Source organism: Otolemur garnettii, unplaced genomic scaffold, assembly GCF_000181295.1.
Source record: "Otolemur garnettii isolate 467f Iridium unplaced genomic scaffold, OtoGar3 scaffold00074, whole genome shotgun sequence".
In the NCBI taxonomy this organism is placed as follows: domain Eukaryota; kingdom Metazoa; phylum Chordata; class Mammalia; order Primates; family Galagidae; genus Otolemur; species Otolemur garnettii.
The window spans coordinates 5,271,607-5,295,981 of record NW_003852469.1 but is presented as its reverse complement, the minus strand read 5'-3'; the positions used below and the strand labels follow the sequence as shown (position 1 = coordinate 5,295,981).

The 24,375-nt window shown below is 36.4% G+C and overlaps 1 protein-coding gene across 1 annotated transcript in view; it reads left to right on the top strand.

Moving 5' to 3' along the window:
* Positions 1 to 24,375, top strand: part of ADAM28 (ADAM metallopeptidase domain 28) — a 66,839-nt gene that overhangs the window by 2,055 nt on the left and 40,409 nt on the right. Inside the window, exons 2-11 of the mRNA XM_023515546.1 lie at positions 630 to 654; positions 2,591 to 2,678; positions 7,423 to 7,499; positions 9,573 to 9,651; positions 11,330 to 11,406; positions 13,304 to 13,496; positions 17,533 to 17,604; positions 18,620 to 18,691; positions 20,629 to 20,798; positions 24,011 to 24,095. Coding sequence (XP_023371314.1) covers positions 630 to 654; positions 2,591 to 2,678; positions 7,423 to 7,499; positions 9,573 to 9,651; positions 11,330 to 11,406; positions 13,304 to 13,496; positions 17,533 to 17,604; positions 18,620 to 18,691; positions 20,629 to 20,798; positions 24,011 to 24,095 — 938 coding nt within the window. The remainder of the gene's footprint in view (positions 1 to 629; positions 655 to 2,590; positions 2,679 to 7,422; positions 7,500 to 9,572; positions 9,652 to 11,329; positions 11,407 to 13,303; positions 13,497 to 17,532; positions 17,605 to 18,619; positions 18,692 to 20,628; positions 20,799 to 24,010; positions 24,096 to 24,375) is intronic.

Genomic DNA, 24,375 nt, shown 5'->3' with positions numbered 1-24,375 from the left:
ACATTTCAGCAGAATATCCAAGGGAAATGGTAGTTTTGAAATTATTTTATTTCAGTTCTTTATTACCTTTATATAGTAGCTAGAAGACCCAAAAGAATATATTAAGTATTATAACCTTAATAGCCAAAATCATAGACATAATTAGGATGCGTTGTTTTCCTTAATGCTTTGACTCACTTCTACTGCATGAAATTTAAATCACAGTTCGTGGTGATTCAGAAAATCTCAGAACTTAAGTCAAAGTCATTGCATAAGCCCTAATTCAGGACTTAATCTCATGTGTTCAGTTTCGAAAGACATGGCTTTAAACAGTTTTGAACAAAAATGAAAATGTCAGTATTACATACAAGTGTTCTCATCGCAAAGACATTAACAAATAAAGGAGCAATCCAGACAGATGTCTGTTATATTAACCTTGCTCATGGGCTTTGGATTTTCTAAGACTAATACACGGGAAAAATTATTACCCAATCCAAATAAAAATGCAGTCTTCTTTTTCTTCATCCAGTTTTGCTGGTCAAAACTAACCCAACATGTGAGTTCTGAGGCAGAGAGAAAGCAAGCGCTGAAGTGAAGTAGGAGAAACAGATTGCATTACACCTTGCGTTTGTGTAATGCCTGGATGACAGTTAGTGTTACGTTTGTTCCCACAGGGTTCAAAATAATTAACCTGATGTTATTCAGCTGAGAGGAGGCTGTGCTGTCTTATGAAACCTGAGGATAAATAAGCCAAAGTTTAGGTCTGTTACGTCCCTGTAACTGCCATGTAATTTTGTTACAGCTTAGATCTCATTTTTTCAGTTACCTTCTAAGTTTCAGGAGAATAAAAGCCTTTCAGGGCAATTCTGTCTCATTTGTCTAGAGAACATACTGTGTGGGAAGGATTTGAAAGAGCTGGGAATCCGTTCACTTCAAATTGAAGGGAGTGAAAGATTGCCAAAGGTTTTTATTTATTTCGTTTAATTTTTATCCATTTATTTTTTTGAGATAGAGTCTCACTCTGTCACTCAGACTAGAGTGCGATGGCATTTACTTAGCTCACAGAAATCTCAAACTCCTGGATGCAAACTTTCCTCCTGTCTCAGCCTCCAGAGTACCTGAGACCACAGGCACCTGCCACCATGCTCAGCTAATCTTTTATTTTTAGTAAAGCCTAGCACTTGGCTCAGGCTAGTCTCAAACTCCTGAACTCAAATGATCTTCCTGCTTTGATATCCCAGAGTGCTAGGATTGTACATGTGAGCCACCGTGCCTGGCCAGCCAAACGCTTTTAAAAGAAATATTATTTTGTTATGCCAGAGTTCTTAGTTTTTGGTTTCTATTCGGAAGTGCTTAGCCACCAAAGAGGTGGAAATCTATTTCATAACTAATGTACATATTTTGAGTAAGATCTAGTTGATAATTTATGATTTCATGAAACATTAGAATTCACAAGTGAACTAGAAGCATAGAGGTCAGCGTGGGTATCAAAAAAGATTGTGTTGGCTAGATTAGCCTATTTCCCCTCTGACTGGGGAGTGTTTATTTCTGCTTTTATACAAAGAATCAAGTGGACAGTTGTTATTTTATGACCTGAAGGTAGTTTGGACTAATATTTCCTGTTAGAATCATGTATGAGATGAATGAAAACCACAAATACAGCAGCTTTGAATGAGTTACCTTGGGAGCAGCACTAGTGAACGTTGGCTTCATGAACTCATGTTAGCAAGACTAATTGCATTGATTAGTCACCGTAATACACCAGGCAGCATGTTGGTACCTTATGGTATACTTGTTTCCTGTCACTAAAGAAGGCATCTGGGAATTCTGTCAATACCACCGGTTAATTTCTGGCAAGGGTAATTTTCTTACCTCTGGCATCTTTGTTTTGAAATGATTATGATAATTAAGAATTTTAACTCAGTAGAGAGAAAGATGATCCATTCAATGTTCCTTTAGGCTTTTAAACTTCTGTTACAAAATGTTCTTTGTAGAGGCTGTTATTAATTTCCTTTACCAAAAATTATTAAATAGAAATGAAGGATGCCCAGTGATTACCTCCATGAGAGCAAGAAACGAGTAACTGAAGAAGCTTGTGGTGTTGTTCTTGAAGTTTGTCAGTGTGATGAGGCTCATTTTATCACAAGTGATTAACAGAAATTAGCTATCCTAATGATCCTGGGGTTACAAGGGATTACCTGTTTATTTGCATAAAATCATAGACTAGTTGAACTAACTTCAAAGACCATTTAATCTGCTCCCTTTTCTCAAACAATTAAAAAACCCAAATCCTATTCAAAATTAAGATATTATAGCATCAGTGCAGGTGGCTTATTTTGAAAAATATTTTTAGACTCTCAAGCCATTAAAAGAAGGGTATTTCATTACTTTGACATCCCATTTGACTCAAAGAGTTCTTAGTCAATTTTAACCTCTTTTTCTCATCTTCAGAATTAGATATAATGGGTTTTGAGTGGTCAAATGAATCAAAGCCATTTTAGAACAATAGAAATTTGATATTACTAGTAATTTTTGAAAGTTTCTGCTTTAATTTCCAAAGAAAATTTTTAAAAATGGATATTTTTTTCTTTTTCTTCTTTTTTTCAGTTAGTACTGGGATAAAGAATTATGAAGTGGTTCATCCCATAAAATTTCATCATCTACTACACAAAAGAGAAGTCAAAGAGCCAGAGCAGAAGGTACAGATTCTGACGTATCAAAATCAAATATGCAAATATATAAATACATATGTACTTTTATCAAATATATATTTTATGTATGTCAAATGATGAGTGCTATACCTGAGATTTGTACAAGGTCTGACAATTACACCCCTGAACTTGCCACTGTGTCCTTACATTGGCAGCACCATACAAACAATGTGGTTGCATTTCATAATTTTGGTATATCAACATCTCACAGCTGTGTTTGTGCTGACATGTGGTGATGTCTTGCATGTTGCATGTTTTCACATGCCATACAATCACAGGTCTAATGGTCATTCCAGAAAAAGAGTTCCAAAATTGCTTTGAAGGATAGATGAGGCACTAACATCAATGCATAGCTTCCCAAGGGGCCATGTAATACTTTGAAGGTGACTAGAGTAATATTCAGCAATGAGTTAGGTAGCACTTTTTCTAGAAGGACTTCATGAACTTAATTGTCAGACCTTGTGTATCTCTCTCTATATTTAATTTATTAAGTAGACTTTGTGAATTTTTCAGCTATTTCATCTTGTTAAATAATGACTATATTTTTATTTGTTCTTCAACCTGTCTTTTTTAATCTTCACTATGACCCAGAGTTCAAATATTAGCCCCATTTTACAAATTAAGGTTCTGAGAAGTAAATAAAATGTCTAAGGTAAAGCAGAGTACAAACTTTCATATTTTATAATGATTAAGTCTCTATACTTCAGAAAAAAATGGACTATAACTTACCTATCCATCTACCTGTTCATACATCCATGGTTATCAACATTAAAACAAAAGTAAAAAATAAAATATTGCTGATTAATGTATGTGTATTTCTACATCAACATGAAATTTATGTTTTTTTTCAAATAAGCAACTATTAAAGTTTACAGAATTCTTACTACAAATGAAGCAGTACATTCTCAATATTCACTCAACAAATGTTTATTAGTTATAAGAGAAAAGCTAAAACATGATGATTTATTCAACAATGTTTTAATTACCTACACTCTGAAGTCTTTTGCTGAGGTCTAGGAAAATACAGGTAAGATATAAGGAATAACTTACACAATTATTCTAAAATTTAGCTCACCAGGATCACATATTCCCCACTGGACAAAGTTTCTCATAGAATTTCTGCTAAAACAAATTTGTAATAGCCAATCCCATATAGACCCATTTGAACAAAAGTTATCTGTTAGCACAATGTTTCATTAATTTGAGACAGAACTCATGTGCACAGAATTCTCCTTCAAAATAGCTTTATTATAGGCTCTTAAAAATGTCAGGCGCATTTTTTTGCTGAACATTTTGAAGAAAACTACAGTGTTTTTAACCACAACTATCAAGTAATGTTTCTCCAAACTGAATAAGTAAATTTAATCCTCAAACAATTTACTTTGATTAAAAAAAAATAGACTACTTGCAAAGGAAAGCATTTTTCAGGAAAAAAGAAACAGACTACTTACTGGTACGTACTAGATGAACAGCATTAATTTTCACAATGATTAAGTGGATGTGATTGCTATAATGTGCTTGATATTTATAGCAGATAACATTATTTATCTACTTCACTTCTAGGCTGAATGACTACATGAGTCTAGGCTGTCCCAATCAATAGTGGAAGTGTATAGGAGCTGAATTCAGAGGACTAGTTTGTGTTCTTGTTTTAGCTTTGTCAGTTCTCCCTGTGGAAATTTAGACGCGATAAACTTTAAAAGATTTGTCTGTCGTTGTAAGTAATGATGATAATGCTTGTATGACAAGGCTATTTTGAGCTAATGCATATGGAAAATGCAACAGGCTACAAATAGTAACTCCCCATAACATTACGCTGTAACACTGCTCCATGTTGTGATTCATCAGATTCTACCTCTAATTTTAAAGGCTTTCTCTGTGGCTTTATATCCCAGTTACGAAGTCTTTTTAATTTCTTTTCAACTTCTCAGCATAACCTGTTAGTCAACCTTGGTATGCTCTTTTATTTTTTAAATAATGCTATTTCAGCCACGCACAGTGGCTCATGCCTATAATCCTAACATTCTGGGAGGCCAAGGTGGATGGATTGCCTGAGCTCACAGGTTCGAGACCCAGCCTGAGCCAGAATGAGACCTTGTCTCTAAAAATAGCCAGAGATTGTGGTGGGCACCTGTAGTTCCAGCTACTTGGGTGGCTGAGGCAAGAGAATTGCTTAAGCCCAGGAGTTTGAGGTTCTGTAAGCTGTGATGCCTTGGCACTCTACCCACGGCAACAAAGTAAGACTCTATCTCAAAAAATAAATAAATAAATAAATAAATAAATATTGCAAACATAAACTAATAGATTCCTTTTCCTGAAGTGGGCTTCAGTCATGGTCAGAGTTACACAATTTCACTCTTGATTTTTGAAAAAAATATTTTTTATATATGCAGTGATGGTTTGTGCCTGTGTCTTTTATGTGTATGACCATAAGAGGAAATGAGTACGTATATGTTAAATAAATGACAAATGGATAAGGGAACACCTGGGCCAGTGGTTCTTGACCTTCCTAATGCCACTACCCTTTAATATAGTTCTGGTGGGTTGTGACCCACAGGTTGAGAACCGCTGACTGAGCAAATGGAGGAATGATTGTGACTGGAGTACTCTGCCCGTACACCTGCATGGATACACATTCCACAAATATTTAGTGAAGCTCGCTGATAACTTACATTCTAAAGACAATCAACTGCTCTTCACTGATCCAGCCTCAAGATTGCACACTTCCTCAGAGACCAAACCTGTCTTGCTATTGGCCCATATCATAAAATAGAATATCTGACAGCACAGTGCCTCCCTCAGATTGGGAACTATTTCAGGCCTTCAGCTAGATCTATCATGGTTCCTGGACATCTCAGTTTCACTGTATTTTATGGGCAGCAGTTGTATTTCTAGAATCAAGCGTCTCCTGGGCCTTCTCAGGACTCCTCTGATATTTCCTGTGGGCCTATTGCTATCATCAAGCTGACTTTTAGTCTTGCTTCCAACCCACGACCGTCCAGGGCTGTGACTTTCCTAATCCACCCACTAAATCTGACCCATGGCATTTTTCTTGGAGGAAATTTTGATTTATGTGTTCCTGTGACTAGCTAATCTTACATCTCCTGACCTATACTTCTGAAAGCAGAGATTATATGACTAGGACACATTTCTTATGAGAAAGCATTGCTTTCCCCCATGGAATTCTCCTTCAGAAGTGTGGGCACCACACCACTGCCATAATCTCTATGCCAAGTGTTGGCTGAAATTCCAAAAACAATTATCCTTTCCTAAAACAAACCTCCAAATAATGTTTTAGGAACTAAATCAACCAAGAATCATTGCTGATAGGGAGCCAGTATCTGCAAGGACCTTGTGGATAGACAATCACATGTGATAGCCTTCTTATAGCTTGGTTCTCCCTAGCCTTTACTGAACCTGAACAATAAGTGCTTACAACTATTCCCCGTGACTTTTATTTTCAATCCCCTGGCTTTTTCCATCTCCTGACATCCATGAAAATAAAAATCAGCTAAAATTCATCAGCTTTTCCTCACTGAGGCTTACATTACCGGGTGTTTTCGACACCAGAGCAGACCTCAACCACTTATAAATTGAAGGAAATGCAGACCATGATAGTTAAACTTGGATACAGTCAGATCAGATCCCTGCGTAATACCCGTGACCTGATACCCCAATCTACATTGCTCCTCTGTGGGCAATCTTGTCTGGAAGAGAGAGGAGAGAGAGAGGAGAGAGGAAAGGCTTGTCTGGAAGAGAGAGGAGAGAGGAAAGGCTTGGCCTTAAATGTACACAACAGAGGAAACAGTACTCACACCGTAATATGTGTTTCTTGACCATATTTGGCCTTCCAGATTTAAATCTCCTTAATGGCAGGATCTTGACACCTCCCAGTGAATTTTTAGATGTAGAGTATAACTGTATTGATCAAAGTCAAAACTTTCTACCCCACAGCATCTTTAAAATAATTCTGCACAGTCCCCTATGGCTCTTCTTACGTATCTAAATCTAAACTTGAACACAATTCTCCTTTTCCTCATGGTTTATTTAAGGTCACATTTCTTCCTCCAGAGCCCCTGAGACTGTAGTTCCTTTCTGATGATCCCTACCCACATTAAGGTCTATATTCCTATTGTGTCTCTCACAGTCCCCACTTCACCATGAGAAGAACTTGTGGCCAAAAATCATCAATGACACAGTAGAGGTTTTTAGGCCTCTGTGTATGTTCTTCCTTCTGCTTGGATAACTTCCCTTGTGCATTTCACCTGGGTAATTCACACTTCTGCTTAAATGTTACTTCCTCAAGAAAGCTTTCCCTGCCTGTAAGACAGGGAAATTACCCATATGTACATAAATGCATCCATTATATACAACACAACTCCTTTTGTTATCTGTCTTTCCACAAGATTACAAGCTTTCTGATAGCAGGTACCAAGTTTTCTTGCTTAGAGCTGATTTTCCAGAACCAAGCAATGCCTTGCCAAAAATCTGCATGCAAACAATATTTGTTGAATGCATGGATGGATGGATACAAGAATCTCCAGTAATTTGTCTAGTTAGTTGCCAGAATTATTTGATCTGATAAAAGGGGAAGAGACAGACATTGGGTATTACACAGGCTGTTGTTCAAGAAGAACAAATATTGTTTGATGATGATTGACTAGAAAGACATAGCCAGGAAATATCTGTGCATGTTTTTAAATCACCTGTAAATGTTTGTGCACTTTTGCAGGAGCAATTTGAAACTGAGTTAAAGTATAAAATGACAATTAACGGGAAAATGGCAGTGCTGCATTTGAAAAAAAGCAAGTGAGTATTTCTACCTCTGATGCACTAATCTTCCCAACAGTAAAGTACCATGTGAAAAATGTACCAGTTGAGTCTGTTACTTCTTACAGTTCTCACCAACCTTGACTTACCAGCTTTTGCTCTTGACCCACAGATTTCAGTGAGTATTTGTTTCTTTTGAAATAGTAGAAATACATTGGGTAAAACAACAGTTGACCAGTCTTTTGCTATGAGTAATAAAGCACAATTAATGACATGCTGGAAAACATACATTTTATCTATTCTATAAAATGGCAGCAGAGAAGTTCCAGTGTACTTGGCTATCATTAAATTATTTTCTCTATATTATTACAATTTATTATTATAACACTGAACAGCTAGATTTTAAAACTGTTTTCAAGTTAGAAAAAGATGGAGCTGGAACATATTCTTCTTAGCAAAGTATCTCAAGAATGGAAGAAAAAGTATCCAATGTACTCAGTCCTACTATGAAACTAATTTATAGCTTTCATATGAAAGGTATAACCCAATTATAGCCCAAGAATATGGGGAAAGGGGAAAGGGAGGGGAGGGGGGATGATGGGAGGAGGGAGGGTAATTGGGGGGACCACACCTCCGGTGCATTTTAAAAGGTTACATGTGAAACTTACTGAATGTAGAATATAAATGTCTTAACACAATAACTAAGAAAATGCCATGAAGGCTATGTTAACCAGTTTGATGAAAATATTTCGAATTGTATATAAAACCAGCAAAAAAACAACAAAAAAAGACAAGTGAAATAAAACTCAAGGGGCAAAATAAGAAGTTAGTGGTAAAACCAAAATTGAGTTATCCTGACTGTATCACTGATGCTATTTCTACCTAGATACCCATTAACCTGTCCATTTTTTTTACATCCTATATATTACTTTACCTCAATTTAATATTTCCAATTTCACTGTTGCCTCTCTCACTCAGATCTTGGTCATCTGTCTAGACTATTTCAAACTAGTTTTTCCTAACTCTGTGCTTTTAATCCCTTTTGATCTATAGACCCTTCTATATAGGGTGACAGGGTTCCCCCCCTTCAAATACACTATCAGCTTTGGTAAAAAAAATCACAATTCTTGGAGTTTGGAAATAGTGTGGCATCATGAAAATAGGCCAGAATTTGGGTTTAGGCCAATCTGGCTTGATTCTTTACATTTTGAGTTATTTGATCTCATTTGAAAAATAAGGAGAGTAATATCTATTATATAAAATCTTTGAAAGTATTAAATGATTCATATAACAATTCTAACATAGTGCCTGCTATAGAGATGGCATTTTATACATACTATACTTCCTTTCTTTTTACCCTCCTTAATTTAAAAATATATTCATTAATCACAATAGCTGAGATATGGAAACACTCTTAAAGAAATTGTGGTATGTATATATATGTGTTTATATGTATGTGTGCGTGTATATATGTGTATCTACATGTATATATGTGGTATATATACATACACATATACATACATACATGTGGTTTATATATATATATACACACACACACACATAGACATATACACACATTTACATACACAATGGGTATCATTCTTTCACATAAAAGAAGGAAATCCTGCCATTTGCAACAACATGGATGAAATTCCATTCAGAACACTGTGCTAAGTGAAATAACCCAGACGGGAAAGATAAATACTGTATGATCTCACTCATTTGTGGAATCTAAAAAAGTCCAACTTGCAACAATAGTAAAATGATGGTTCTCAGGGACTAAGAAGAAGGGGAGAATTGGGAATTATTGGTTAAAGGGGTACACATTTTTAGTAATAACATGAATAAGTTCTACATACCTAATTACCACATGGTGATTATACTTAATAATAATGAAGTGTACACTTGAAATTTGAGAAGAGAATAGGTCTTAAGTATACTCACCACACACACACACAATGACCACTATGTGAGGTGATGGAAATGTCTCTGACAGTATGGCACTCTACCAAGGGTCTCAAAAAAACAAACAAAAAACCCAACTCTCACTTAGACCACTAGACTTTGCAATCAGCACAAGTAACCACAACATTGTTGGGTTTTTTTCCCCAGGAATCTCCTTGCACCAGGCTACACAGAAACATATTATAATTCCACTGGAAAGAAGATCACCACCAGCCCACAGATCATGGTATTAATGTCTCTGGGTTCCTTACGAATAGGCAAATAGCAGAAGGGAAGCTGCTTTTACAGCACGGGGGCTTTCTCAGCAGTAATAATTACTTAATTGATCTTCCAACTTTTTTTTGTGAACATTCTAACAGGAGCAAAGGCATTCCTTGACAACTGTGGCAAACTTTTTCATCCTTCAGCGGCTCCCCACAGGACAGTGAGGAGAAAGAGAATGTTATTATCTTTAGAGTGAAGAGTTAAACACCCCTGGAGCTCTCAGTGGTGGCGTGGAATCCTATCACCCCTCTGGGTTGTGTGGTCTCTCAAACTCTATTTACTCAATGAGAATTGTAGAATTCCATGTTTTTGTCAAATAATGTCCACCATTGATTCCTATTTGGAGCCTCTCTTTGCTCTGAGCTGATGATGATGATGGTTTGTAGCAGTATGAGGGAAGATTTATCATTGCCTTCTTTCTGAGCTTCATTTTCAATGGGAAGCCTTTTAAGCATTCATATCTGTAGCAATAGGAGGAGTTTACATGCACCAATACCTTATTCCAAAGTAGAAAGGTCTTTCCCAGAACATCTATGTGGGAAAATGTTAGGATGGGACCGTGTTCCAAATGCAGGCAGGAAATGTCATGCTGATCCAGTTAATCTGACACAGCTCTTTAGATGAATCAAGAAATTAAAAAAAAAAATCTGAATAACTCGTCCATTGGAAAAAAGACTTGTAGTTTTTTGTTAGAAAAAAATTTACTGAGATGAATGAATGTCTGGCGATGTGGGGACCCAGGTTTTAAATTTGCAAATCTAAGTTTGTTTATTATAACAATGTACACTTGACACTTAGCACCTGTAGGTCATTGGCTAGGGCGCCAGCCACATACACTGTGGCTGGAGGGTCCAAACCTGGCTGAGCCTGCTAAACAGCAAGGACAACTGCAACAAAAAAATACCCAGACGTTATGGCAGGCTCCTGTAGTCCCACTTACTTGGGAGGCAGAGGCAGGAGAATTGCTTAAGCCCAAGAGTTTGAGGTTACTGTGAGCTGTGATGCCATAGCACTCTACCAAGGGCAACATAGTGAGACTATGTCTCAAAAAACAAAACAAAACAAAAAGACAGTATACAATTGAATCCTATGTCAGCCATGCCAACATTTATTTAATACCCTATAAACATTTTGGTATTATTAACTAACATTAAAAATTTTATTTGCTTATTATTATTATTATTTTCTTTTTTTTTGAGACAGAGTCTCATTCTGTTGCCCTTGGTAGAGTGCTGTGGCATCATAGCTCATAGCAACCTCAAGCTCTGGGACTCAAGCAATCCTCTTCCCTCAGCCTCCTAAGTAGCTGGGATTATAGGTGCCTGCCACAAAGCCTGGCTAATTTCTTTTTAAATTTTTTTTAGTAGAAATAGGATCTCGCTCTTGTTCACGCTGGTCTTAAACTCCTGAGCTCAAGGGATCCTCTCACCTTGGCCTCCCAGAGTACTAGGATGACAGGTGTGAGATACCTCATCTGAACTATTTTTTATTATTTTAAAAATATCTCTAAGTTGCTCAGCAGAAAATAGTTTGAAAGCATCACAGATCCAATTTCAAGATTGCAAATTCAACTTTAAAGAGGGGGGGGTCTAAAAATTGCACAGACTTTCCTTATAAAGCCCCTTTCCTTTTCCTCTTAGGATGACTGTTACTATCAAGGACACATCATTAATGAAAAAGTTTCTGATGCTAGCATCAGCACATGCAGCGGTCTCAGGTACGACTTCAGGAATGTTTTGTATGTAACTGCAATTATGGGGTGTGTGTATTTAAGAAACGCAAAGAATCTCAAACATAATTAATTATACCATAGTTGAGTATGAATCCTAAGGACCGTAAAATTTTACAACTTGAAGGAAACACCACTTCTCTTGATAATGATTTGTATAGTGCATATCTGAATTGAGATTTTTTAAATCTTTTTTCTTGTCTCAAAATATAGGATTTTGAGTCCTAGTTTTAGAATTAGGGAATAGGAGTTCTCTTCTGTGTTCATTTTAGTCTCTCTTTAGGTTATCTGTTCCATGATGACGACATCTCTTTCCATCTGTTAATGAGTCCCCATGCATCTGTCTGCAGTAGGATGTCTCTTCTGATGACCAGACTTAACTATCTAATTTTTCCCCATATCTCTGGTTAGATAGCTTAAAGAAATTTTAATCTCAATGTATCTTAAACCAAACGAATGCTTGTTTCCCAGATATGTCATTTTTCCTGTATTATCCATGTTAATCAGTGCTATAATTCAATAACCACTTGTCCAATCCAGAAATCTGCATTCCTTGAGGACTCATTGTCGAGGGGTCTAACACAGCCATACATGAACCCTCCCACCCTCTTTAACACAAAGGACACAAAGGACGTAGTTAGCCCTACCCCTGAAGTTTGCACCACAGGACCCTAACTCACAAAGCCCTCCAAGCAAGCTGTGCAATTTGCCCAGTCCCTCTGGCCCCCTACAAATTGGTTCTCTACCTGCCTCTAGGCACAGACTCCATTGTGCCATCTTCGCACTATCCAGACTGGTCACTGTCCCTTTCAATAAACTTGACCTAAATAAGCTTCTCCACTCTCTCGAGGTCTCTTCTCTGGGCTCTGTTGTTTATAAAACCTTTCACTCATCACCTCTTGGTCCCTGTTTTCAGTACTTTGTCAAACCTTATGGAGTTTACCTTCTAGAAATTTCCTAAGATTATTCACTACATTCTGTTCCTACTAAACCAACCTAGTTTAATTATCATGATCATTCATGCAAATTATTGCAATAAACCACATAATTTGTCTTCCCACATTCCCCCTGCTGTCTGCCAATTATACATACACTTGCTCCAGTCTCCCTACTATACATTCTTGTATTTTTTCTTCATAACAATCATCTTTTGTAATTATAAGTATTAAGCATTTACTGTGTAATTATACATCCTGTGGTTATTTAACATGCACTGATGTGGAAAGAGATCATGGCTCCTTTTTTACTGTCTTCCCTTAGTCCAATGGGCAGTGACTAATGGGTGTTTACTAAGTATTGATTGAATCTTAGCTCGGGATTTCATCAGAGTGCATTAAAAAGAAATTAATAATATTAATTTATCATGTGCTTTACATGTTATCTCTTTCAATGTTTACCACCATCCTGTCAGGTAGGTAGTATCATTGCCATTTTATAGAAGGAGAATCTGAGGCTATGCACGTTTAAGTGACATTCTAGTGGTATCACAGCTAATAAGTGATAGACCCAGGATTTTGATACCTATAAAACCCTAACATTTTCTTTCATTTTTAGTGTATCTTTGAAGCAGGTATAGCATAAAAATTGTAAGGATGATGGACCAAGAGTGAGGAAATATCCATTTTGATGCTGTAATTGACATGATTGGCTGTATGACATTGCAGTCATCACTTCTCCTTAACAGGTCTGATTTCTTTAAAGAGAAAAATAAGTTTGTGTAGTGTCTAAGTCATCTTCTATAAGCTTTACTGTATTTTATTGCCATGAGCTTAAAAACTGTTGTGCCACAGACTAGAAATTATAGTCCCTTTGGGGAGCATATATAGCTATATAATACTAACAGAAGGGTCTGTGGTTAAGACGTGTGAATTCTCATCTCTTCCAGGGGCTACTTCAGTCAAGGAGATCAAAGGTACTTCATTGAACCTTTAAGCCCCACAAATCAGGATGGACAGGAGCACGCACTTTTCAAGTATGATCCTGGAGAAGAGATGCCCCACAGCAGCTGTGGCATGAGTGACGTGTTATGGACACATGGATTGGAAAAGAATGTTTCCTTACCTGCCACCAGAATGGCTGTATGTGTATCTTTTTAAAAAATTTATTGTTTGAGATTCATTGAGGGCACAGAGAATTAGGTTACGCTGATTGCATTTGTTAGATAAAGTCCCTCTTATATTGGTGTCCCACCCCCAAGAGGTGTGCCATACAGCATGACCTCCCTCCACCCTGTCTCCTCCCCTTTCCTTGCTCCTCATTCCCCTACCCCCTTGTATTAGCTCATCAACTGCCTTCATATTAGAATTCAGTACATTGGATTCTTGCTTCTCCATTCTTGTGATGCTTTACTAAGGAGAATGTGTTCACCTCCATCCAGGTTAATACGAAAGATGTAAAATCTCCATCTTCTTAAATGGCTGAGTAGTATTTCATGGTATACATATACCACAACTTGTTAATTCATTCCTGGATTGGTGGGCATTTAGGCTATTTCCACATTTTGGAAATTATACATTGAGCTGCAATAAACAGTCTAGTGCAAATGTCCTTATGATAAAAGGATTTTTTTTTCCTTCTGGGTAGATGCCTAGTAATGGGATTGCAGGATCAAATGGGAAGTCTAATTTGAGTTCTTTGAGGATTCTCCATATTTCCTTCCAAAAAGATTGTATTAGTTTGCAGTCCCCCCAGCAGTATGAAAGTGTTCCTTTCTCTTCACACCCATGCCAGCATCTGTAGCCTTGAGACTTTGTGATGTGGGCCATTCTCACTGGGGTTAGGTGATGTCTCAGGGTGGTTTTGTTGCATTTCTCTGATGATCAGGGATAATGAGCATGTTTTCGTATGTTTGTTAGCCATTTGTCTGTCTTGATGTCACATATCCCTGTTCTGGCTTCCCTGGGTTCCAGTCTTAGTAGCACAATTTATTGAAACTTTACAGTCACTGTTGAAATTAATAGGTGACAAGAATACTAATCCTAAATCATTGCTACACATGGATGATTTAGCAAGTACTATTATTACATATTGATATAGAATCAACTATTATTTTCAATGATGTGTAAGAGTTAAAAAGAAGTGTAAAATAAAATATTCATTCTCTAGGAGTAGGAAACTGTCATAATACTGTCTATATCCTACAACAAACCACAAAGTTATAAAGTACCATTATTATTTTGCATTTGGTCTTAGCCAAAAGGCCAAGAAGCAATTATTATTATTTTGAAATAAAGCATCCTGGTTTCTTCATGGGTGCATTCAACAAATCTCTTTTAAAGTACTTTCAAAGATAAAAGTAAACAAAAAAGACATGCCTAGAGTGTTCTTTTATAAATAGAATTCTAGTCAAAGGAGAAAAATAAATGTGCCCTTGTGTTTATAAAGTACATATCAAAATATCTTCGTAGTTATTACGAATTTGACATAAATTCTTATAAAGAATTTTCTTTTAATATCTATTTCAAATCCAACTATCTCACCTAACTATTCTCAGAATCCATAAGCACTGCTCAGAATTGGTCTGCATAAAATTTCTGGTGGATTTAATTTGTTGGAGGTTTAAAAATTCTACCAGAAAATTCACTGATAAAACCAAGTACAGGAGTGACCAAAAAATGTGTACACTTTTTAAGAGATGTTATTTATGTATTACTTTTTGTTTGCCATAATAAGAAGTGTCCGGACACTCATGTTAACCATTTTGAGCTGCTCTTGTAATTATAGAAGTCACATGTGACTTGTATTTATCTTTTGTTATTGGTATATATTGGGTATTATAATTTTAGTACAGTTTTTTCCTTTCTTAAAATGTGTCTACTTTTTAGTCACCCTCTGTCTATACTTAAATCCAAAATATTCTAGTAAATAAACTCCAAGGGGGGAGGGTAAAAGAGTTTTGCTTGTGACTAAAGTTATTATCAATGTAAAATAATCAACTGTAACTATAAGATGTTTTATGTAAGTGTCAAGCTGACTATAAACCAGATAAACAAAAAATAAAGAGGGAGGAATCACAACTTAACACTACAGAAAAATTACCAAATCACAAAGATAAAGAGAAAGAAGAAAGGAAAAAGGATCTGAAAACAACCAGGAAACAATGAACAAAATGGTGGCAATCATGATCAATAATTACTTTGAATGTAAAGAGATTAAATTCTCCAATCAAAACACACAGAGTAGCTGAAGGGATTTAAAAAAAAAAAAAAAAAAGATTCAACCATACGCTTCCTACAAGTGACCCACTTTCACCCTAAGAACACAGATAGGCTGAAATGAAGGGACAGAAGAAGATGTTTTGTGCAAATGATAACCAAAAGAAAGGGGACTTCATGTCAAAAATTGTGACAAGAGACAAAGAAGGTCATTGTTTAATGATAACTCAGTCCTTCAAGAAGAAATAGCAATTGTAAATATGTATGCCCCAACATTGGAGCATCTAAATATATAAAGTAAATATTAATGGACATGAAAAGAGAAACAAAAAGCAGTACAATAATAGTGGGGGACTTTAATACCTCACTTTAAACAATGAACAGATCAACTAGACAGAAAATTTCGTAAGAAAAGACTGTAATTGAATTTCACATGAGACAAAATGGACCTAACAGATACAGGTGGAACTTTCCATTCAACAGAATACACATTCCTCTCCAGGGCACATGGGACATTCTCCAGGGTAGACCATATGGTAAGCCATAAAACAAGTCTTAACAAATGTAAGAAGATGGAAACTGTGTCAGGTAATATTTTCAACAACAATGATATGAAACTACACATGAATAGAGGGGGGAACTATGGGAAATTTACAAATATGTAAAAATTAAACAGAGTGCTCCTAAACAACCAATAGGTTAAAGAAATTTAAAGAGAAATGAAGAAATATCTTCTGGGAAACAATAATATAATATGGCATGCTGGGACCTATGGTAGGAAGCAAAAGTAGTTCTCAGTGGGAATAAGGAATCTGCTACTTTCCAATGATAGAGTGACAATCCACTCTGAAATTTTTCTTTTTTCTTTTTGAGCAAAAAGAAACAGAAAATAAGGAAGCTTGGAACATGGGAAGGACAGCCAGTTCTGTTCAAAGGGAAGAAAACAGACTCCATGCAGCAGTGGCTCTGTGCATTGCGTTGTCCATCCAAGGGTGTATTCACCAGGACAGGAAGGAAGGCTCCCACATAAAGAAAACAGTGAGGGGACACTGAAACCAAACATTCTCTATTTCATGGCATGACGATGAGGAATGTCTACTATTCAAAAAATCCAAAATGTTAGCTTTATTTCCAGCTTCCTTTTTTTTTTTTTTTTTTTTTTTTTTGAGACAGAGCCTCAAGCTATCCCCCTGGATAGAGGGCCATGGCATCACGCTCACAGCAACCTCCAACTCCTGGGCTCAAGCGAGTCTCCTGCCTCAGCCTCCCAAGTAGCTGGGATTACAGGCGCCCGCCACAACGCCTGGCCATTTTTTTGGTTGCAGCCATCATTGTTGTTTGGCGGGCCCGGGCTGGGGATTTGAACCCGCCACCTTAGGTATATGTGGCTGGCGCCTTAGCCGCTTGAGCCACAGGCGCCAAGCCGAGCTTCCTTATTTATTAGTTACGTAATTATTTAAATTCTTTTTGTAAACTGAAGGGTACAGACTAGAATATTACTAGCTTTTCTTCATTGTACATAATTGTACATGTACATTGTACATAATTGTACACAATGTACATAATTGTGTACATTAATTCTATCATAGGATACAGCGTGTTGCTTCCATATACAGTTTGAAAAACTCTCATCCAACTGGCTAACATAGCCATCATGCCTCTCTCATAATTGTTGTGCTAAGACATTTATATTTGACCTTTAGACAAATTCACATGTACCCTAGTAGGATAAATCATAGGCATGATCCCCACAATATCATTCTCTTCACCCATCCTCTTCTGGCTTTTAACATTCTGAGTCTTGTCTCTCCATAATACCTGGCTGTTGACTTGGAGTTAAAATGATAGAATTATCTGTGTTTACTCCTACACATACATCAATCTCTTATGAAATTACACATGTCAAAGAATTGTTTCAGAGAAAGATGTCATCTTAGTAATTGTTCTCCTTATATTTCAGAAATTGAATGACCAGAAGGTTAAAAGAAGCAGGAAATACATAGAATATTATATCGTCCTGGATAATGGTGAGGTAATTATATCAGATAAATGTGTCTTTTAACCCCTTCACCTGTATTTATTAATTATATGAGCTATCAAATGTTTCAGAACAGATTGGAAAAATCATGAATATAAGCTGTGGTTACAAATTGTTCCAAACCTATGAAATTTAACATTTATTGTTAAGCTGGTATGATTTCTCCCTTTCAGAGCAGTGAAGGCAAGTGATATAATATGCATAAATTGAATTGTTGGTGTTATAATTCTATTTTCTTATTAAGAGCTCCAAACTTAATTTCTGATTAAATTCTTTTGTCACTTTGTCTTACATTAAGTCCTTAAACTATTTGTAAAGTAGAATTTATTTTCATCAGGCAGTAGTAAATGTAAATGCCTTGTGAATGGAATCTTGTAAAAAAGGCAAATCTTTGGAGATAGACAGTGTTTATCTTCTATTAGAGGAACATATTTTCATATATGAAGTTTTCTAAACTCAAGGTCCATGTGTACATGAAAACATAAGTAAATTAGGTTAGGCTGTAAAGTTTTGACGTTTCTTATGTGCCAAGTTCATTTATTGTTCATATATATTTTTTAAATTAGTAAGGTACTCCTTGCACTGCTTAGGAAACCATGGAATTTAAGTGAAAATACATTTGGAGTAATTCCTTAAATGAGAGCTTTATACTGAACTAATACTTTAAGGGAGAAAACAATATCTTTACTCTTAAAGTGCTTTAATTTAGCTGGAGACATAGAATCAATTAGTTCCTAAATATTTTTTATTGAATCATAGCTGTGTACATTAATGCACTCATGGAGTACAATGTGCTGGTTTTATACACTATTTGAAATATTTTCATCAAACTGGTTAACATAGCCTTCACTGCATTTTCTTAGTTATTGTGTTAAGACATTTATACTCTAGTTAACTTTGGTAACTGACTCTTGATTAGATCCACTAGTTGGCAAGATTGTCTTTTATAAAAACCTCCTAAATATATTAATTTCTATTAATGCTCCTATTCTGTCTTAATTTTTTTTAGTTTAAAAAGTACAATGAAAATCCAGAAGAAATAAGAAAGAGGGTGTTTGAGATGGCAAATTACGTCAACATGGTATGAAATAATTTATTCAATGTAATTTCAAACAATTTTCTAGGAGGTAACATTTGGTTTTTCAGTCAATGCACCTGCACTGTGTACAAAGAAGAGCAAAAGCCCCAAGGTCAGATCATAGTTTGTCAGGTTTGAGGAATAGCAAGTAGGTTAGTGTGGCTGGAATGTGGTAAGCCGGAGGAAGGATGGGAGGAGGTACCTTACAAGCAGGGGTGACCAGACCCTGGACACCCTGGTAGCCTTCACGAAGGACTTTCACTGTCACTCATTATGAATAAGACAGGGCAGAACCCGAGCTGAGGTGGGGTACGTTCAGGTGTATATTCTTAAAAGGTTCCGTCAGCCATTGTGCTGAAAATAAATTGCACGGAAGCAAAGGCAGAACCAAGACCAGGAAGAGGGATTCTTCCACAGTTCAGAGGAAGGGATGGCGTGACCTGGGAAAAAGCAATGATGGTGGTGTTGATGAGAGTGACTGTGCTCTACTCAGAAAGAGGATTGAGTGTAAAAATGATGGGCAGACGACCAGTAGCGAATGGAATTTGGAAAAGCGGCAAGTTTTCTAGGGACCATTTGAGGTCATCATAACTTCAGATAAAGAGCAGCCAGCAAAATGTGTGTTTTCCCCTAAGGCTCAATACTCATGTAGCTTTAGTTGGCATGGAAATCTGGAATGACAAGGATAAGATAGCAATCAACCCAAGTGCAAACTAGACCTTGGAAAGTTTTCTAAATGGAGGGGGAATGACCTCCTGAAAATGGCGTGATGGGGAAGACAGAGAGTATTTTAACCACGATTGAGGTATGGTCGGGTAATTAAAGTAAAGCAAGAAAGAAACAAGGAAATTGAGAGAATAACTGAGCAAAGAAGTATGGTCTGGTTGGATTTATATTTCCCTTTTGGTAATTGCATTCCTCAATGCTTTCCTCATTTTCCAAACTACTTTTGCAAAGAAAACTGTGCTCAGGTTCCTCAGCACAAAGTTGTTTGTGAGATCTGCCACTTCTAGATGACAGGAGCAACTTGAGCTTTTAACTGTAGAGAAGCACATTGTCTCAGAGTCTTCACTCATCATTTCTAAGGTTTATCCCATGCCATTGTGGGTTATTTAGTTCAGTCCAATTTAAGAATTAAATGACCACTCTGTCTTAGTTATTTGTTCAAGCTACTATAGCAGAATATCATAAGCTGAATAAACAGACTTATGAACAACAGAAATGTGTTATTATGGTTCTAGAGGCTGGGAAGTCCAGGATCTAGGTCCGTCAGGGTTTGGTTTCTGGTGAAAGCTGCTCTCTTCCTGACCTGTAGATAGTTGGCTTCTCACCGTGTCCTTGTAGTGGAAAGGACAAGGCAGCCTTCTGGGGCCTCTTGATCTAATCACTTCCTAAAGGCCCCCACCTCCAAATACCATCATTTAGGAAGTTAGGATTTTAGCACATGAATTTTGGATTCAGACCATAGCAATCACTTAATTGTAATTCATTGATGTAGGACATTGTCATTAATTCTCTAAAGCTCAAACCAGCATTGAATCATTGTCACGAATTCTGAAATATTATGCCTAAGAGCATGGAAAAAAGTCTGTGAGTGAATATACTTAAAATGAAGCCACAGTAATTCAGTAACACAAAATTATAGTGATTCTTGAGGTCACAACAGGAAAAGTTTGCCTCAGTAGAGCCTTTACTCTAATAAAAGGAGCTTACGGACCCAAAATATCTCTGGGTATCTGCATTTCCTTTAGAATGAGCATTTCAGTGTCTGTAAAAATAGATGGAAGCATCTGTTTTGCAAGCAGGTTTGCAAAGAAGGTTTTCTTTTCTTATAGTGCTGGTATGACTGTTTGAAAATATTAAGTACTTTAGCAATTATTAAAAGCTAATATCGCCAGTAAAGGTCATTACTTTGGCATGTGTCTATTCTGTTTGCACAGCTTTATAAAAAGCTCAATACTCATGTGGCCTTAGTTGGCATGGAAATCTGGAATGACAAGGATAAGATAGCGATCAGCCCAAGTGCAAACTTGACCTTGGAAAAGTTTTCTAAATGGAGGGGGAGTGACCTCCTGAAAAGAAAGCCTCATGACATCGCTCAGTTAATCACGTACGTACAGCGTTTCCCTTTTGCGCACTACGTAGAGAAGCTTTCCAAAGCCTGTGCAAGGTGTGTATACACGTAGAGGCTTAGAAGTTTAAAAATCTTTCACTTGGGTCATATGTCAAATACGCAATTACATCTTTTAAAATGTCAGAATGTTATAGGAGTACACATATTTGGGTTACGTAATTTGCTTTTGTACACTTTAAGTCAAATTTGTAAGTGTGCCCTTCACCAAGAATGTGTGCATTTCACCTGTTAGGTATGAATTTACCCAACCTCCTTCCCTCTCCTACCTACTTGATTTCCATGGAGTTTTATTTTTATATTTGCACATAAGTGTTGATTGACTAGTTCTTTTTTTTGAGACGGAATCTCATGTCTACCCTTGGTAGAGTGCTGTGGCAACACAGCTCACAGCAACCTCAGACTTGTGGGCTTAAGTGATCCTCTTGCCTCAGCCTCCCAAGTAGCTGGGACTGCACAATAGTTGTGCCCACCACAACGACCAACTATTTTTGGTTTTAGTTGTCATTGTTGTTTAACTGGCCTCGGCTGTGCTCAAATCACGAGCCTCCGTGTATGTGGCCAGCTCCCTACTCACTGAGCTACAGGCACTAAGCCAATTGACTAGTTCTAATAACAACCTGGGTGGAACTGGAGACTATTTGTCTAAGTGAAATAACGTAAGAATGATATTACTTTTGATTCGAATATTTTCTTTTGCTTTTAATGAGGAACCAATAATTTAGTAGTGATTCATAAGAAGTTTGTTTTTATTGGGTATACAGAAGGAAATTCAATGAAAAGAGAGATTAAATTCAATGTTTAAAGTGAACTGATTTGTAGGTGGGTCAACTTACAGGATAGAAGAAAAATTGAGCATCATACCCTAACCCTACATCTTCACTATTCTGCTGAAATGATCAAGTATTATTTAACACATAAAAGGGGAAATGAATTTAATAGCTGTAAATTACATAAGACCTGGGAATATGCCTAAAAAGGAAGAAAATGCTGTTGGACACATGAGTAATATTTAGTTGGAATCAAAGAGAAGGAAACAGCAGGGATTGACTTTATGTTACTGAGGAATCCACTACCTCAGAAAGCAAGGAATGTTATGGGAAATCAGTGAACTATGTCTTGTCAGAGTCAATTAATAGTCCTATGCTGGTCATCTATTCCTGCGTGACAAATCACCCAAATCTTACAATAAGGCTTCTTTCTTACATGTTTGGTGTCTGGGCTCACAGGCCTGGACCAGTGGGCTGGGTGGTGATGGCTCTCTATAAACCGCCTTTCTTGTGCATAACTTGAACTTTCTTCAACATGGCAGTCTCAAGGTGGTTAGACTTCTTAGAAGGTAAGTAGCTTTCCCCAGCCCAAGCACATCAAACGGCCAAGGAGAATCAGGGTTTATGATTAAACCCCCAACACCATAACGGTATCATAATTGGTATATTGTCTTACTCAAGGGCAAGTTGTATGCAAACACAGATTTAAGAGAGAGGCATTACTTAAGCTATGAATACTACCAAGTTAGCTGATTGGAGGGCTGTCTTTGGGGAATAGCTGAAACCATTCCTTAATTTGGAAATGATGAGTTCTAAACTGAAAGGCACCTCACAGGATAGACTCCATTCTTTATAGAGAGGGGTAGTGATTTTCCAAGGTCTCATAGCCAGTTAGCAATATATTCCCATATTGCAAAGTCATATGGTAAAAAGGTAAAAACTATTGATGAGATTATGTATAGATTTAAAAAAATGGCAATATAATGTTGAGAGTTGATTTCTTGAAGAAAGAAAAAAAAGAAGATAGTGCTAAAGATATGATGGGAAAAAAATCCTTCCATTTAAATTGAAATCTTAACATTTACTAGACAAATAAACCAAAGATACCTTTAATGGGTGGCACCTGTGGCTCGAAGGAGTAGGGCACTGGCCTCATACACCAAAGGTGGCAGGTTCAAATCTGGTCCCTGCCAAAAAATGCAAAAAAAAAAAAAAAAAGATACCTTTACCTGGGTATAATGAGATAAGACTATTAGACTCCAAATTTACTCACTGAAAAGGGGAACTAAATTAGATAATTACAGAATGAAAAAAGATGTCATTTTTTATATGATTGAATCCATATAAATGTAGAATTAAACATAAATCACTCCACAATATGACTTCAAAAGGAACTTAAAATGTTACAAATCTTTAAAATATGTGTAATGTAAAATAAAATTTCAAAATACCTGAAATCATATTGAATAAAGAGATAAAAAATCGGTAGAGAGTGGAAAGTGGGAGGAAGTTCTGTAATTTTCTCAATTTGCATGACAGAATCAATGTTCTCCATCCTTGATTTTGTTTTGTGGGAAAATACAGGTTCACTTGTTCATATAAATGCATCTAGTAGGTGATGTAAAAGATTGATGTATGTTTTGCAAATTTCTAGAGACAAATAAGGGCAAGAATCTTGCATAGATTAAAAAAACAAAAAAGTAAAGAGCATGGATTTATTAAAAATTAATGAGCAAGGGCGGTGCCTGTGGCTCAAAGGAGTAGGGCGCCAGCCTGATATGCTGGAGGTGGCGGGTTCAAATCCAGCCCCAGCCAAAAACTGCAAAAAAAAATTAATGAACAATAAAGGAAATAAAAACATTGAAATTACTAACAACCAAACATACCATCTATATAAATACATACAGATCATCCAAATCCCTCTTCACTAGGAAAAGTATTTGAATAAAATTGATGCTCAATAACACAAATGCTTTCAAAATGGGCCCATTTCCTGAGTGTACTGTGGCTGAGACAAAACTAAAGGAAAACAAAGTAAATGATTTAAAAATATGTGAGTAAAATATAAATGACAACAGAGCATGTGTGGAAATATTAATATTAAAACAAGATGTATGTAAATAGAAACCGTTATTAGGAAAAAAAGAAAGCTTTTTCTTGATAAGACCTAAACTCTACAAGGAAAAATATTAATCACAAATGATAGATACAAAATCTTAAACATGATTACACTAGGCACTTGGATTTTAACCAATAGGAGGACTCTTCTATAGAAAAATGCCTCATGCTAGTTCAAATACTGAAGAAAAAGTTTAAGAGGGATGGTTCACAGTCTGAGTTTTTCTTCTAGCCATATATAGAATTGTCAAAATAATATGCAGCAGAGAATCATTGTTTGTTATATCAATTTATTCCTTTCAGGGCAACAGAACTTTCTGGATCGACTGTGGGCCTTGCTTTCATGTCTACAATGTGCTCTCCTTATCATTCTGTTGGCATTATTCAGGTTTGTTTGAAGATAAAATTGTTCGTTCTATAATTCTAAATTAACAAAGGCTTTTTTTCCCTGAATCTCTGAAGAAAATTATTATACTTTTTCTCCTGTCTATTGACATGGTAAATGACATTGATTGAATTTCAAATCTTGCATTCTAAGATAAACTCAACATAGCTATAATTTTATATATATATATATTGTTTCAACATGCTAAGATCAGGGTCTCTACTTTTATATTCTGGAGGGGTGTTAGGTTACTTTCCTGTAGTGTGTGTTCTTAGGTTATCAT